General features: G+C 41.3%; 1 protein-coding gene across 3 annotated transcripts in view; it reads right to left on the bottom strand.

Annotated features, from left to right (window-relative positions):
• The window catches only part of LOC109852272 (FH1/FH2 domain-containing protein 3), a 102813-nt gene that overhangs the window by 48736 nt on the left and 37845 nt on the right, over positions 1–16232 (bottom strand). The window contains exon 1 of one of the 3 annotated variants that reach the window (XM_020423286.1): positions 4503–4657. The exons of the other annotated variants lie outside the window; for them this stretch is intronic. Within the exon in view, the coding sequence (XP_020278875.1) occupies positions 4503–4579 (77 nt within the window). The 5' untranslated portion in view covers positions 4580–4657. Of the gene's footprint in view, positions 1–4502; positions 4658–16232 lie in introns of those variants that run through there. 3 annotated transcript variants of the gene reach the window in all.

The raw sequence follows: 16232 nt of genomic DNA, 5'->3' as shown, positions 1-16232 counted from the left end.
AAGAACGCCACAAGTTCCTCAATTCAGTCGCACAAAGTTTCGCAGAAATCGGGTTAAGGACGCGTCATTCTCGTTACTGCCTTTCGTAATAATGGAATTGTTTCTTTGGTGTGTGGAAGAGAACTAATTTAAGATTCTAGTTCTCGCTCAAAGTTCGAGCTTGAACTTGAAACCAATCAGTGTCAAACGCGGTTCTTCCACATTTTCCGCATAGCTCGTGCAATCTTGCATTCAATCTGGTTCGGAATTTAACGCAAAAAATACTTTCTCTCTTCTCTATTATCTAAAACAAAATTGCAATTTCCACACTGAATACAAAATTTTTAATTTTTAAAGAAAACTACAAAGCAACATATTTTATCTCGTAATATTCACAATTTGAAAAAAAACGTGCAATGTTTTTTTATTTTAAACAAGAACCAATTGCGTTGAAAAACGATCGCTCTCGGAAAATGGCCAGTATCCATCGATAAGTCGACGGTTTTTCCTTCCTCGACGTTCAAATATTTACGACGCCACGTACGAGCTTGTTTGCGAGATAACCGTCCGATGCGTGGGTGTTTTATTTGCATCGCGTATGCTCGCGATATTCGTCTCAAAAATTCAAGGTTTCCAGCATCCGTCTCGCGTATTTTCTCGAAAACGACGGATTTATCTGGAAGTCACCTCGTTCGCGTCGCCCGGCACATTATCTCTCTCGCGCGCGTGTTAACTTTTTTTTCTGATTTTTCAGAATCCCAGAAAACGCAAGTCAGACAAATTCCCCGATGTGTCTCACGATCGACGAATCGATCTCGTAAACCGACGCCGACGGAAATAGAGAACGCAAAAATAAGAAAACGCGTTCGTTCAAGAATAACAAAAAGCTCGAGTTTCATCTTTTTCTGAGAAAAAATTATATTGCTCTTCGTGCAATTTTATCAATTATCAGACCGTTTGATTGCGTCGGTTTTATTCAGCTTGTCTGAATAGGTGTCGAATTAAATGACAGAATAAGCACGAATAAGAGCGGCGCGCAGACGTAACGCCGCGCAACGTCCGTGTAACATTATAATAGATGCCAGTCAATTATCTGGTTCGCGATCAATTTGATTCGTGAGATAATATCCGGTTAGTCATATTCATTTTCTAAATATGTGGCGTGCAAGTCTGCGCGAGCTCGAATTTTTCACACACAATCTTCTTCCTGCTGCTCATTATATCTCCGGTCTTTTATATTCTCGACCCTCTTTTAACGCAGCTGCCGATATTATACACCTCGGCGCATAGTAGCCGCTTTATTTCGCCTTGTTGTGGGCGCTCGCGCGCAAGGCGAAATAAAGCGGCCGCTGCTATAATTAAGAAACTTTATACGCGGGAGTAATTAATCATTCGACTAGTGCGCTCCTGCGGGCCAAGTGAAAGCGAGAGAGGCTCTCTTCGTCTCTGCCAATACATTAGCGTATTAACCTACATCCCTGGTGGTGTTCGTAAAATACATGGATTTATTACCGGGGAGGGCGACTCACGTAATGCTTATTGGTTCGTTTGATCGCTTGCACATTCGTTACGCTAAAATGAAACGAGCAGCTTTACATAACGTTTTAACTGTATCCTAAACCGAAATATCGAGCTCCAGATTATCGGTTTCCCAAACAGAACGAAATCCGAATTGAGTTTTTCCTTTCCCTTATATTCACGTTACACATGAAAATCAAAAAAAAATTTTTTTCAAAAAGCGCACGTATTTTGAAATTTGGTTTATCTGTCGAAGTAAGTTCTTGCGACTAAAAATCCGAAGTTGACAGAAACATTCACACACGCGCGTATCTCCCCACTTATTGAGTTATATGACAAGACTCGCGCGATAAATTGCGCGAGTCGTTGGTTGTTTAAAATTAATGCGACTTTGTACATGTTAATGTTACATACGCGCGGATCGTTCGCGCTGTTAAACCAGTTTTAACTTCGAGGAAGTATGGCGGAGGCATACGTGAATGAAAACTGGCGCAACCGGCAGCGCGAGTTCGTCCAGGAAATATGTTTTCGCGCGCACGAGCAGACAACGACGATGAAGACGAGGAGGGCGGATAGATGGCCGGTTTTCAGCGTTGTCTTGTTCGTGTGACATGCGCATGAATATTTTCGCGAGAGAAATGAGAGCAGATGCCACGCACGATAGCAAACGAACACGGAGATCTTAGAGAATCATAGTCTCATGATCATCCTGTCCCATACATTGCTCTCGCGCGCGTCTCGTCTTCGCGGGAAGTCGATTTCTATCATTTTTCTCGTTTTATTTTACTTTACTCTTTTATGCGATTTTGTATTAGTTTCTTTAGAAAATTATCTAGCTTTATAAATCTGTTCAGCGTGTACGGCGCACGTTCAATTTTCTTCCCGTCCTCGCCGCATCTCTCCATTCTCTCTTCCGTCTTCTTTGAAATGTATCTTCTTCATCCGCTATTTCTCTCCGGTGTTTCATGAATGCTGCTATCACCGCGCCAGGGCACTTCTTCCTGCTGCCCGGAGGAGGAAGGAACAGGAACATTTACGTGCTCCCGTTACGTCGACCTAGTATTTGAGCAACGAAGTGTAGCGTCGCGATAAATCAAACGATCACTTCTAAATCCTTCATATACCATAACATGTATATATATATATATATATATATATATATATATATATATGTACCTGTATATCTGTAGATCGGTCGCGTTGTAACAGCGACTTCGTTAGGAGACGTTCGAGACAATTTCTAGCGAACGAGCGTGCAAAAGCAGGCTCGAGCTCGCCGGTCGCAAAAACCGATCGTCGCCACACGATTTATTCATCGGTCGCCGCCGACGTTTCTTTCGCGCGACGATCTGGTTTCTCAAAGAGACGACTTTGACGCGCCGACGAAAGAAGAAGACCAGCAATAGGCATCGACTAATCCACGAGCGCGACATGAAAAACGTTCCGCGATTCCGTAACGAAGACCGAACGTCTCGTCGCATAAAATATTAAAGAGCTTTGAGCCTCGATGTAATTCAAGTAGAAAACATGACACGCGTAAATAGAAAAAATCCTCTTTTTTATAAACGTAATTAATATTACAAAAAACACGCTAACTGTTTAATTGAATTTTTAATTAAAAAATAAAAGATGCGCTTAAATAAAAAAAAAATTTTTATCCCACGCAAGTTTTCTTTTCTTTTATGTACATATTGAAACAAAACTTTTTTTAAACAACAGAGCGATTATTTTAAAAAGCGACAAATGCACGCTTACATTAGATTGTGCTTCCATGTACACAATGTATCATTTTAACGTGATTCATTTCGATGTAAACATTCTAACCTCTCATTACGGATCTACTTATGCGTGATCGCCGTCGACAGGCGTGAAACACGCGGTAGCTGGCGAGGCTGATTGATGATGCCAGATCACAGGGATAAGGATTACGGAAGCCTCTGTGTGCGAGAACGTACCTATTGAGTACTAATCGGGAGAAAATAATTCTTCACGGTTTTCAACGAAACCTCTTCCCTTGCTGTTTTACGACTCGAACTCGAGCGCGATGCACAGAAGTAAAGTGCCACGACACGACGAGCTTCTGACTACAAAATCGCACTGTCGATTCCGAAATGTTATCTAATTCAATTCTATTCTCGATCTTTCGATTGTTTACACAGCAACGATGTTTGTCACTGTCTGTTATTCGTTCGACGCAAAAGCGTGCCAAATTGTTCGCATTTTTCTTTCCGCAACAAGCGTCTTCTCGCAAGAAGACGGAAAAATGTGTAACAGATTTTCAACGACCGATCGCTCGCGAGAGCAACAGAGCGCGTTCGGAAACGTTTTGCGAGAGCTGCAAATCGATCGCGTCGCCGATCCGTACAGATTCCTGCATACTCGCGTGTCTAGTCGGAGAAGACAAAGTGTGGCAAGTACGCGCGGCAACCAGCGCCGCTTCGATGATTCTCACTCTAATGACGAGGAAACTAATTATTTCCGAGCCGCGCTCTTGACACGATTTTCGTGCGCTTCCCTCCGTAAGTCCTTCGTGACGTATCATGTCACAAGTTGCCCGCTCGTTTACGGCGCACGCCACTCAACAATCGATCATCCGACTCTTACGTCTTCTTCCCGGATCGAAACGCGCGTCAAAGCGTAAGTTTTAATAGCCGGTTACGCCAGTCCGTCGCGTAGTTACAAAATTTATCGGCCCGAAAGACGCGCTCGCACGCGCGTCGCGATCACGCTAAAGCCCCCGAGCGATCGAAGTTCGAGTCAGAGTTTGCTGATGCAACGCGAACTGACGCAACTACAAACTGACAACCGATTAACAAGTAAAATGTGCGAAGTGATTCGCGAAAAACTGAATTCAATTCAGAGAGAAAGATATTCAGTAAAATCCAATTTCAAAAATAATCGATTAGCATCTTCAGCAGTAAACACGCGTCGTAATATTTTGCCACGAGGAGAACGCGGATTATGGAACCTCTTTCATGTAACTCCAGCGCAGTTATGTAAATTACCTGCAAACAGGACAAAACTCCCTGCCGCAATGTGGCGGACGAAGAGATCCCGGCCTGGTCGCCCTCAGGCTGATCATCCTCGGAGCAAAGAGATACGATTTCTACGTGTTGAGATTGCGATCGATCGCGGGGAAAAGCACCGCGAGGAAGCGCACCGTGAGCACCCTGAAGAACGACTGACCGAAGACGGACAAGGAGCGACCGAGTCCTCCTCTCCTTCTCTCGTCCTCTTCGCGAGCTTGTCTCCGTTTCTCTTCTTGTCGTCCGGTCGCTCTCCCCCATTCGTCCGATCCTGTCGCTCCTTCCTCTCCGCGCTCTCGCGCTGTCTCGTATACTTCAAGAGCAAGTCTTGATTGCCACAAAGTATTCAGGTGAGTGGCCCACTTACGGGACAACCTCTCTCATCGTTGTCGGCGGCGGCGACGGCGGCGGTGGCGGCGGCGTCGGTGCTGAACATGAAACGACGACGGAAGCAACAACGACGACGATCGAGAAGATGAGAATCGGTGCGCCAATTTGTACCTGCCGCCTTTAAAAGTCTACGGCTTTACGCGACTTTCAAGGTGGCGACACGGAACAAATAAAAAGAACACAGCAGAGCACTTCGCGAATCCGTCGACCGTGTCGACATCGCTTTGTGTTTCTGATCTTTTCGCAAAACAAAGAGCGCAATGTTTTATTTTTGAAGAAAAATAATTACTATTTAAATTTCCTTTTTTTTTTCACGTGTTCAAAACGTGAGCAAAAAAATATTTTAACACGTCGCGTTTTTAACGGCGAGACCGATAGATTTATTGACGTAAGAATCGCAAGTATTACCTCTCTGAAATTCTCATCTGAATTTTGTTCAACACAAACGCGATTCCTCCGCATGTATTTCATTTTCGTTTCGATAACATCTGTTATAAATTCATGAATTCCCACCTTGCTCCAGGAAGAGACTCGAATAATACCAAGCGCGCGTTCTGGAAAGGTTTCAGCAACCGCTCCTTTGCAATGAAAGTCCAGATTGCTATCGGATCTAGAAGGAAACGACGCTTTGCACACGTGGGTATTATCGTGTTTAGCGACGATCGCGGGTGGTCGAATGAGCACGCACGTACGCACGTGCAACCAACACGTACGTAGCAACGTGAAACATCGAAACAACAAAGGATCACGTTGCTGATAAGAACGCATAATGTCGTATGTGTACACATAAATCGCAGCCTTCCATATTCACGTGACATCATTTTAATTTGACTTCGGTATTGTTTTTTTTTTTTCTTACTTGTATTGTTTCTTTAGAAGAAAAGGTGGAGATTATTAACTCTCACATTTTAAAATTCATGCAATATATAAAATGTAAAATAATTATGAAATATATCGCATCGATTGCTCTTCAATAGTTTTTTTTACATTTTTGTTACACAATACTTTTTCACATAACAATGCAAATGTATCTTTCGACAAAATTTTACGACACTATCAGAGCAACACTATCGTGTTTTACTTCATATTAATATTTTTAGAAATTTTGCGGCGACAAAATCGCAATTAATCAAGAAGAGAGTATAATGGCAACGTGATATAAACAGTGGTACACTCGCGGTAGACGAAGTCAATGTGTTTATCGATCAACCCTGCTTTGACATCGATAAACATCACTCGCTACGTCAAAGGCGGTTAGTTGAGGTATCTCCTTTATTACTGGTCGGTTCTCTCATTGAAGTATCACGGGTAGGTGTACGATGCATTTACATTAGCTAATGCATTCAATGTTTGTGTGGCTTCGCTCACGGTATCCCATATCAAGTTGTATATAAGCGATGTGATATGTCAGTTGCGTGTTTGGCCGCTACAATGGTATCTGTGATATCGTTGCGCGAGGTGAATCTCAAATTTATGTTTTCGCAGCCAAATTAATTGTATACACATATCGCGTATTTAATATATATTTAAAATAATTGCTATTCCGTTTGATTTTTGCTTCGGTATCTTTTTTTTTTTTGAGAGAAAAATGTTGAAAAAGATTTCATCTGAGCTTCGAAAAATTATTCAAGTTGACGTGTCGTGTACGATACACGTTCACCGGTGCTCACGTCCCACGTGCAGCTGCGCTGTGTGTCGAGCGCGCAAAAATGATTACACGCGATACATCGGTTTGATTTGTTTACCGTCGACCTACTCTGTATAATCCTCGCGAAATCCTCGCGTTGCGACTTCACAGTTAGTTCGCTAATCGTCTTATTGCTGTTTGACCTGTTAGGCCGCGTGTAATTAAATCAAGTGAATTTTTATCTTGACTTTTGACTCTCGAAATTCTCATAAATCATCCGTCGTTCTTCGCACATCGGTCTTCCGTTCTAAGACAGCGCAATTAACTAAAAAAAAAAAATAAAAAAAGAAACGAATCGTTGACTTCACAGTTTGCCGTCAGATTTTACGAAACGAATTTTGTTTCAATTCTTTTTGCGAACAACTTTTTATCAACCAAAAAGTAGTCCGATTAGACACACGTGTGCACATGATTTTCAATCTCTCGTCGTCAAAGACGATTCTCGGCAATCTAACAGAGGAGTATAAGTATCGACAAACGACCGACTGTGTCATAGGTCAGTGCCCGATCTTCATCAGACCGCGGAGCGCAATGTCTCGGTAAATGAAGTGCCGCACACGTGGCCACATGTGAATGCGTGTCAGCGTGCAAGTGAGCCGTTTACGGTACTGACCTAGCCTAGAAGAGAGGCCGGGTGAGAGCGCGATCTCCGAGAGCGAGGGCGTAGGTATCGCAATCAACCACGGTTGCAGACCGTGGTGAAGACCCAGAAGACGGCCGCGGCTTCGGCGTGGGAAACGCCGCGGGGAGTCACGATCGCGCGAGAAGATGATCGACGAAGGGAGAGAAAGGGGAACGTAAGAGGGCGAGAGAAGAGACGTGGCCGCGAGGATCCCTCCAAGTGGACCGAGACTTCGTGTTTCTAAGGATCCGCCATTCGCCTCTCCAACTTCAAGCCGAACTCCAAGCCGCCTGCCAACATCGTCCGGAAACAGAACGACCTTCTATTTGTTCGATTTATTCCGGCGTCGTTTGAGTAAGACACCTCGAGAAGAGGATATCTGCGGACAAGCGCGGTAAAAGCCAATTTAAGCTGAAGTTTCGTGAAGAAAATAACGCTTCTCGGTGTTTTCATTTGCAAACAATTTTCGATGTACATGATCGATTGGAGGAAATTACTATACAGCAAGAGTAAAAATTTATAAAAGAATATGACACGTTTTATAGAAAGTTTTCTTAAGCGCGACAATTCCTTAAAAAACCCCCCTCCAAAAAAACACTTGATGTGTTTAAAAATTACTCGCTTCTTTAGTCGATAACTATATCGTTTAGAACCTGTTTGTTTTGAGGAACGAACACGCTGTCGATATCGGTGTCGGCCGGTTTTCGCCGCGAGATAATTAATTTACTCGTTCACTTCGTCAAGCAGGCCGAGCGAAAACGAGCGAGATAAGCGAGATATACGTAACAAAATCTAAACGGGTATTCCCTATCCGCGTAATTAGATTACGCGTTAAGATAAGAGTGTATTTATTAACGGTGTGGGTTTCAGCTTATATACACTTGGCGATTCTTAATATCGATCTGAGAAAGACCTCTGACCAACTTTGAAGAGCTCACTTGTTCAATCTCCTGGTAGAATAACTTTTTCGAAGAGCAGGTACCGCTGATGGCACCGTTATACCGATGCGCTTTTCTCTCCGCGAGAGAAGAATATATACGCGCGGTATAATATAGTTATCCAGATACAGACGGTCGCGTCGCTCGCGGATGATGCATATACGCTCTTCCGTAAAACGCCGCCATTACGGAATATCGCTGGTGCAGAACAACGGAGTTCGCGATCAGCGTCCAGGAAATATTGCGCCGCAAACAATGGAGTTACCGAGCCTCGAAGGAATCGAAATCCTCAGAAATGCTCTTTCAACACTTCAACTGTCATTTCTGCCATTTTGCAACCTATATGTATAGAGCAAAACACCCGATGGTTGGTGTGATAATTTTTTTAAGCCCGATAATTGACACTTTGAAGAGCTGATAATTTTCTGCTTTCAAGAGTGTCAATCAAAGGAAAAAAATATAACATATAACCTAAAATATAACATATTACTATAAAACATTAAAATTAATCCATCAGATAAAAAGTAATCAGATAAAAGTGTTAACAACTAGAAAGTAAAAAGTGTCAATCGTTAAAGCAGTGCCAACTCTAGATAGATTAGGTTCCTCAATTTTGTAAAAAATTATAAGCATAATAAGATATAATTATTAAATTCTGGCTTTTCAACAATGAGATCTCAATAAATTTAATCAAAATTCATTTGTTCGCGGGAATTTATTACACACGAGCGGAGCCGAAAATTATTGGGGCGCAGCTGACTCACGTCAACTCGCGCGCGCGAGCTTATCGCGCAGCCCGCGCTACACGCTCTCACTTCCTCGCTTCCATTCTCCCGTTTTCGCGATTAATCCCGCGGGAGCGTATGCTGCGGATGCCCCACAGACGGATACAGACGGCATAACAGCGCGCGCAATCCCACCAGGAATTCCCGAACGCGACGTCGGGACGGATAATGCACACGCGCGTGCCCACGCACGCGAGCGTGTCACTGTGTTTGATCGACGCTCAGTGTCGGGAGCGTTGGCGCGTGTGAACGCGCGCACAGGAACGACCGACGTGAGTCCAGGGACGACGAACTGACGTATCAAGACACGCGATTGCAGATAGGTAATTATGTAGAAAGCTGCACCGTTGTGGAGAGTCTACCGTGCGTGAAACGCAAGTCAATGAAACCGAACACAACAAAGGGACGCGTATATTGATACAGCTGCACCTCGGAGCTGACTAGATGTGACGGGTACTTGAGTATGCGCGCAACACGGCGATCCCATCGCAATTTCAAGACGCCGATATAATCAACATTGCACGATGATTAATAAACTAAACGTCAAAGAGATATCTAAATCGCCAACGCCGCATTAACGCTTGACGTATAATTGCGGTTAATAATATTGTAATCTCGACGGATTACAATCTTCATAAAATCTCTCTCGTCTTTAAAATTGCAAATTTACCTAACAAATTTTCCCAGTTCGAATATAATCTGACAAGACTCTCATATTACCATCATACGTCTGGCTACTATTGCATATGCTTCTCAAAACCGATCCCTTCGGTGACTGGAGCGCTCTACGTGGATCATGTAGCCGATGCGCACACACGTAACACACACAAACGCACACGTTTGGCGGACCGCACGTGGAGTCGAGCGAGAGCACGTGGAAGACACACGTGAGAAAGAGAACGAGAAACAGAAGAAGCGAGGGCGGTAGAGAACGAATGATACGAGTGGCGTTCATGAAAGGCTAATGAAGACGTGTCGCTGGTTGTCTGTGTTTCCGAGAATTCCTCCACAGGTCATCCTAACGATCTGTTCGAAGAGAGGCACGTAGTCCCTTAGCGGGCTTAATTACCAATTATCTCCGAGATCTCTGATATCGATCGGCGAGTGTCCGGTTTGTTCGCCCGCTTCCGGCACGATCGCTTCCCTTCGTTTCACGTCGGTTGCCGCCAACTTTTCTCGTTCTCTCATGAGAAACCGCCGTTCAATTCGCCGTTCGCGTGCATACCATTCGAGCGAAAAGGTCCCAGATTTGAAAATGAAGAAATCGAGATAGCAATGAGATTGTTTTTAGTCAGAAAAAAATCTTTTTTTTTTTTTTTTCAATTCTTCCGGAAGAAAAAAAACATTTTTGTTTTGTGTTAAATATCTCAAAGAAATAAAACTGTTGTTGTATTTTCCCGCTTATAGAAATACAGCGGAAGGACAGAAGAAAAGCAGTAACGGAACGCGTGAAATAAAAACGAATGAAACGAACATTCTGTTTTTTTTTTTGCCTGAAAACTCGCAACTGCAAGATCAGTCGCGCGCGATCTCACGTACGTGTGACACATTTAATTAAAATTCTCGACGAACGCGTATTGCACGTAACCGGAAGAATTAAAGGCGCGAGTCGCGCGTTTTCGAGATAATAGCGCGCGTGAAAGCTTCATCATAATAAATTTAACGAGGCGATGGCTATAATCGCGCCGTTGTCGAAAAATAGCGGCCGACGACGTCGAGATCAGAGGCACCGAAATTTAATGAGAGTGTTTTTGCATATGCACAGAGCTACGCTCACTAATTGCTTTATGTTATGACGTTACGCGTCGCGATATTCTTTTTTTCCTCTTTAGCGACGCGTATATGTTCGCGTTGCACGACTTTTTTCTTGCAATTTATTTCGGTATGTTATTTCGAAATTGTTTTATTTCCCTCTGGTGTATATTTAATCATAGAGTGAAAAAATTTCAATATTTAAAATATTACAAATACAATTAAAAAATCAATACAATTAAAAACACATACAATTAACAAATCTATACAATATTTGATATATATACAATTAAAAAATTTATACAATTAAGGAAAACCGATATATAACATTATTACACGTGTGTCATCCTTATTAAATATATGAAGCAATAATTTATTTATTTAATTTGTTTTATATTGCGATTTAATTTCGCAAAAATAATTAATTTGCAATGATAAATACTTTGATAAAGATTAAATAGGAATTATGTATAAGCGGCTGTTACAAATTATCTCTATTACTCTTGGGGAGCTAATTCCATGGCATATTCTATAGTAGAAATCGGACAACCAATTGAGGTCAAACAATAATCCTCGCAAGCTGTAAGGATTAAGCCAGGATTTGCACATTTTCGATCATATAATTAAATTATAGCATTGACCTTTCCAAATACTCTAACAGATTAACAGAAACACCAATTAACTGAAGTGGGCAATAAATTCATTCCGTTTATAGCTCTGTACTACTTACTCTGTACAATATATTTTTCTGTTATTGTATTTAAAATCAATTTATTAAATCTTAATAAAAGTATTAACATACTTTTGTACAACTGCATTTTTTAAAACAACACGGAAAACAGCAATTAACAGAAACACATTTTCTCGGTGAAAAAACAAAAAAAAATTTGAAATGTAAATCTGACGGATGAAATATGCGCGTTGCATTTTTGCAACAGGTAATATCGCATCATCAATTATTAAATGTAACGTTTTAATTTCCATAACGGAGAAAATTCCTTATGTTTGTGTGTGTGTGTGCGCGCGCGCTTTACATATATAAAATTAAAGAGAGATTTACGAAGAACGTATAAAAAGCAGAAGATTACAAATCGACGTTTCGTAAATATTTTATTTGCTTTAATATCGCAAAGTATCTTCTTTGACCGAAGGGCATAAAGGACGACGTAACTTCTCAAGCTATCAATTTCACGTTTCAGCTCTCCATTTCACAACTATCCAATTAATAAAATCCGCTTTACCGTAGACTTTGCTCCCTTTGAGAGTTAGTGAACGGAAAAGAGGCGAGAGAAGTGTCAGAAACTAAGTAAGAAAAACGATATAAATTGAAACAAGCAACACACCAGAATGCAATTACTGAGAAAACCAGTAGCGAGCGAGACCGAGACTGCAAAAGGCTTCACAACATCAAGTTTCTGAGCCAACTATAATTATGTTATCTGAATACGTGCATACATATTAAGGGCGTAAACGTATTATATAAACGAGAATATCTTCATCTTTTGCAAAAAGCAAAACTTTTCAAAAAGTCAGAACTGTGTGGAAAAAAAACTTACAAAAAATTGTTGAACTTTTTGAGAACGGTATAAGATACCATAATGGAAGTTGAGGTTTTCCGTAAGTAAGGTACTCCACACAAGTTAGAACTTCAGAATTTTACTTTACGACGTGGTTTCAGTTTCTCTAAGTAAATTGACGGATGTATTAAGAAAGTTTATCAGAAATTGCTGAAGTATCACGAATGCAAATAGGAATTAGAATTTGCAAGGTTTGAAAATTGTGATGCCAATTTTAATATCCGGGAACAACCGAGAAAAGTTGATTTCAATGCGCGAACAAAATTTGGTCGGCAACAAGATTGTATATATAGAAAAACGGCAAATTTTTTTATTCTCCTATAAGATCCTGCTCTTATCTGCTCGGTTTCCACGCCGTAATTCTTTAGCTTTACGCAAATCTCGGGGGATTAAAGCTGTAAACATACCAAGGACTATGGACCGCTCGCTACGGTCTCTCTTTATTTCGTATCTATTCTTTTGTACACGAAAAAGTCATCATTTTCTGTTGGATTAGTAAATAATGGCAAAAAACGTACATAATATTATAATTGTTTACCAACCAAAATTACATATTGTGCGCTTGTTAATATACAAATTAATTTCCATATATTTTTATGATAAATTTTCCGTAAATTATACATTCAAAATATTCCGTTATCATTTTCTTCTTTCGATGCCTCACACGCGTTTAGCAATTTGTAATTTATATATGAATATATGTATATATTTGACACAATAATAAACAAACACCGAGAGACCGTTTTAAAGCGATCGAGATTAGACTCATAATTTCACCACATCGCGCCACGAGAATTCCCCCGACGTCATGTAATAGAGACTATCGCAACTTATCAGCGATGCGTCAAGAGAGATGGTCGATGGAAATGCAAACGAACGCGCAAGTCGCACACGACTCAGGATGCACGTAAGGATACCAATCTCAAGCGGATGCATTTCACGCGGCGGCAGCAGTCGTGTTTCCTAGTCTTCCAGCGGGGGAAACAAGATCGAGATCGAAATGGAAGGTACTTCACCGCGATCGAAAAGATAAAAGTAGATTCCCCGTTTACAAGGTGCGAGATATCGCCGCGATCGGAGAGCTCACCTCAATTTCCACCTTCTTCTTTTTCGCTTCTCGTTCCCCTTGACGTATATATAAAGAGAGATGAAAACTGAAGAAGCGGTACTCTTGTACACTGCGCGTATGTGTGTGTGTGTGTATGTGAGAGAGAGAGAAAGAGAGAGATTTAGAAATTATATGCAGATATTGAAAGTTTAATTTAAAAAAACATGAACTCGGATAAGAATTTTTTCTTTCCGAGTTTGCTATTGGATAAATTTCTGACTAAAAAACTTAATAATACACTGTAATCTCGCTCTCGGGATCTCAGACACGCGATGCGATAGAGCTTTCTAAACTTTTTTTTGTTCACTGACATATTATGAATATGCATAAACTTTGTTAGATTACAAAGGTCACGCAATGAACAACGATTAATGATAACGCGTCGTTATTATCATTAAGCTGTCACAATGCGATATTAATGAAGAAAACCAATAGCTTCTTCTCAAACTAATGAGAAACTCGATAATATACGCGCTATCGAGCAAGTCGAAGTTATTCGTCGTTGAATAACTTACAGTGTCTTAATGCAGAATATATACAAGAGTCATATATACAGACGAGTCCGCGCGCGCTTCGTGACAGCGCGCGCTCAAACATCTCGCGACGCATCTGCGTACTTATCGTTCGCATTCTATCTGAAGGCAAAATGCACCCTCTCAACTGCTGCGGAATTAGTTAATGCTTGGAGAAGCGTGAAGACGGAAATACAGTTATCCCGTATAGCTTCTTGTAATTCTCTCACGTTCGGGAATAAGAAGAGAATAAATAGAAGAAGCAGATGGGTCTTTTAATGGAACTGGAAAACTGCTCGTGAGAAGATACACTGTGCTATACATTAGCAAGCGCGTTAATAGCTTTAATAGAAGAAATTTTCTGTAATAAAAGTAAAAGGAGAGAAATTTACACACACCAAAAGCTTAGTTCCTTAGTTGGAAATTTAGAGTAAGTTCTGAAGAAAATCTTTATTAGGGTTTGTGTTGTTTTTTTTTTTAATTAAAATTTCAATATCTGCGTAAAATTTCGGAGTCTCTCTCACGCAGTTCCGCTTCTTCAGGTTTCGTCTCTCTTTATGACGTCGATAAGCGAGAAAAAAGAAGAGGATGAAAATGAGATGAGTCCCGATCGCGCGGCGATATCTCGCACCTTGTAAGCGAGAAATCTACTTTCAAAGAAAACGTAAAAGCCACGTAAACCGTGTTTTACTTTATTTTTTTCTATTGAACTACTTATTCAATATCTTTCGTGTCGAATAAATGTCTCTCGACGTGTGAGTAACACATTTCATAATTTCGAGAATAAAATTCGCGAAACAAAATAAATCGCGCTGGGTCGACTTTAGAAAAATGAGCTCGGAGTTATCGAAAAGAAGAACCGGCGAAATTGTGCGCGACACACGATGCGGCAAAGTTTCAGAACAGAATATTGCGAATGGAGCGCAAGTCGCACTTTTCTTTCTGCCGCTTTTGCTCGCGACCAGATACGTCTCCGTAGAACGCCGCGCAGCGCTGTGTATATCGAGTTCTGCAGGATTCCCTTCCAGGAAATCCTGGAAAAGTTTCAGAACTTCTTACGGTTTGCGGTGAGACAGTTTCCTTATTTGAGTTAACCACGCGGAGTAGTTAGTCTCGGTGCGCTCCGCCACTCTTTTGTTTCTTTTTTTCTGGTGACATTTCTTTCGTGTCAGATTGCGTACGTGTTTTTTTTCGCGGCATTATGAATAGCTTTCCTCATTCAATTCTCGTTTGTGCAGCAAATATTCGCTACTTTATTTAAACACTTGATATAAATTAATTTGATATAAATTAGATCAGACTTTTTTTTAAGAAATCAGAACTTCTCAGACCGTTGTTTTTTTTTTTCTAAAGATGCAAGTGCAATTACTCGATATCTACCATCGATGTACGTGCAGGTTTCTTACGTAAAATATACGAGTTCCTGTCGTCGACCTTAATCGGCCATCAGCAATCGGATATAACTCAAAGCGGCGCTCTGCAATTTATATACGCCCTCGTGCTACCGGCAACGTCCGATCGCGTTCGACTCGATCGTAAATTTAATTGTGTAACGAGGCAACGCCTGATCCACGGGGTACGCCCGCCCTTCCGCCCCTTGCGTGGTAACAGCTCGTAATTACCGGCCGATGCAGCGAGCCATTGATCCCGAAGACCATTTGTTTCCAGCAGTGTACCTAAATCCAAAAGCTCTCCAGCTTATATGGCGCGAGAACTGATCACGAAGCTAACGTCCAATTCTCGAGCTTCGAGTCTTTGGGTTCACAAGCGATTAAGCTTGTTATGGGTTTCCCGTCTTTATCCCGGCTTCACGCACGTGTCTCTTTACAACTTGGATGAAAAGCGCGAATATGGCGAATACGATTATCAGATACGCGGATACGTGTCTCATAAAAGTTTTTGTAAGTACACAAGACGTATGTATGTATGTATGTTTCACGCACGCGCGTTTTCTCTACGAGACATAAAACTTTCTTCTCAGTGTTTCACACATTTCATAATTCTAAAATCTTTTTTCTTCAGTTTTCTTATTTTTTCTATAAAAGTATATTGTTTTTTGCTCAAATATAAACATTTTCTATAAAAAGAACATACGCACATTTATTGCTTTACTTGCGTCAGAAAATTTAGAACCATTGTCATTACGTGAGATACGCTCACGTTAACAAGAATCTTAAAACGGATAGTCCAACACGCGGATACGATCATAAGTTACGACTCGCCAGACGACCGGACAGCTCGGAGTTTATGTGGCAGAGCCCAGGCAGGAGTTAGTTCCACCTGGCAGTAAAAGGAGCACGCACACTCACACTCGGAGTGTGTTTCGAAAGATCGCCTA

This window comes from Pseudomyrmex gracilis, unplaced genomic scaffold (assembly GCF_002006095.1).
Source record: "Pseudomyrmex gracilis isolate BER0280 unplaced genomic scaffold, ASM200609v1 scaffold_26, whole genome shotgun sequence".
NCBI classification, from domain to species: Eukaryota; Metazoa; Arthropoda; class Insecta; order Hymenoptera; family Formicidae; genus Pseudomyrmex; species Pseudomyrmex gracilis.
This window is presented reverse-complemented; position numbering and strand designations above follow the sequence as displayed.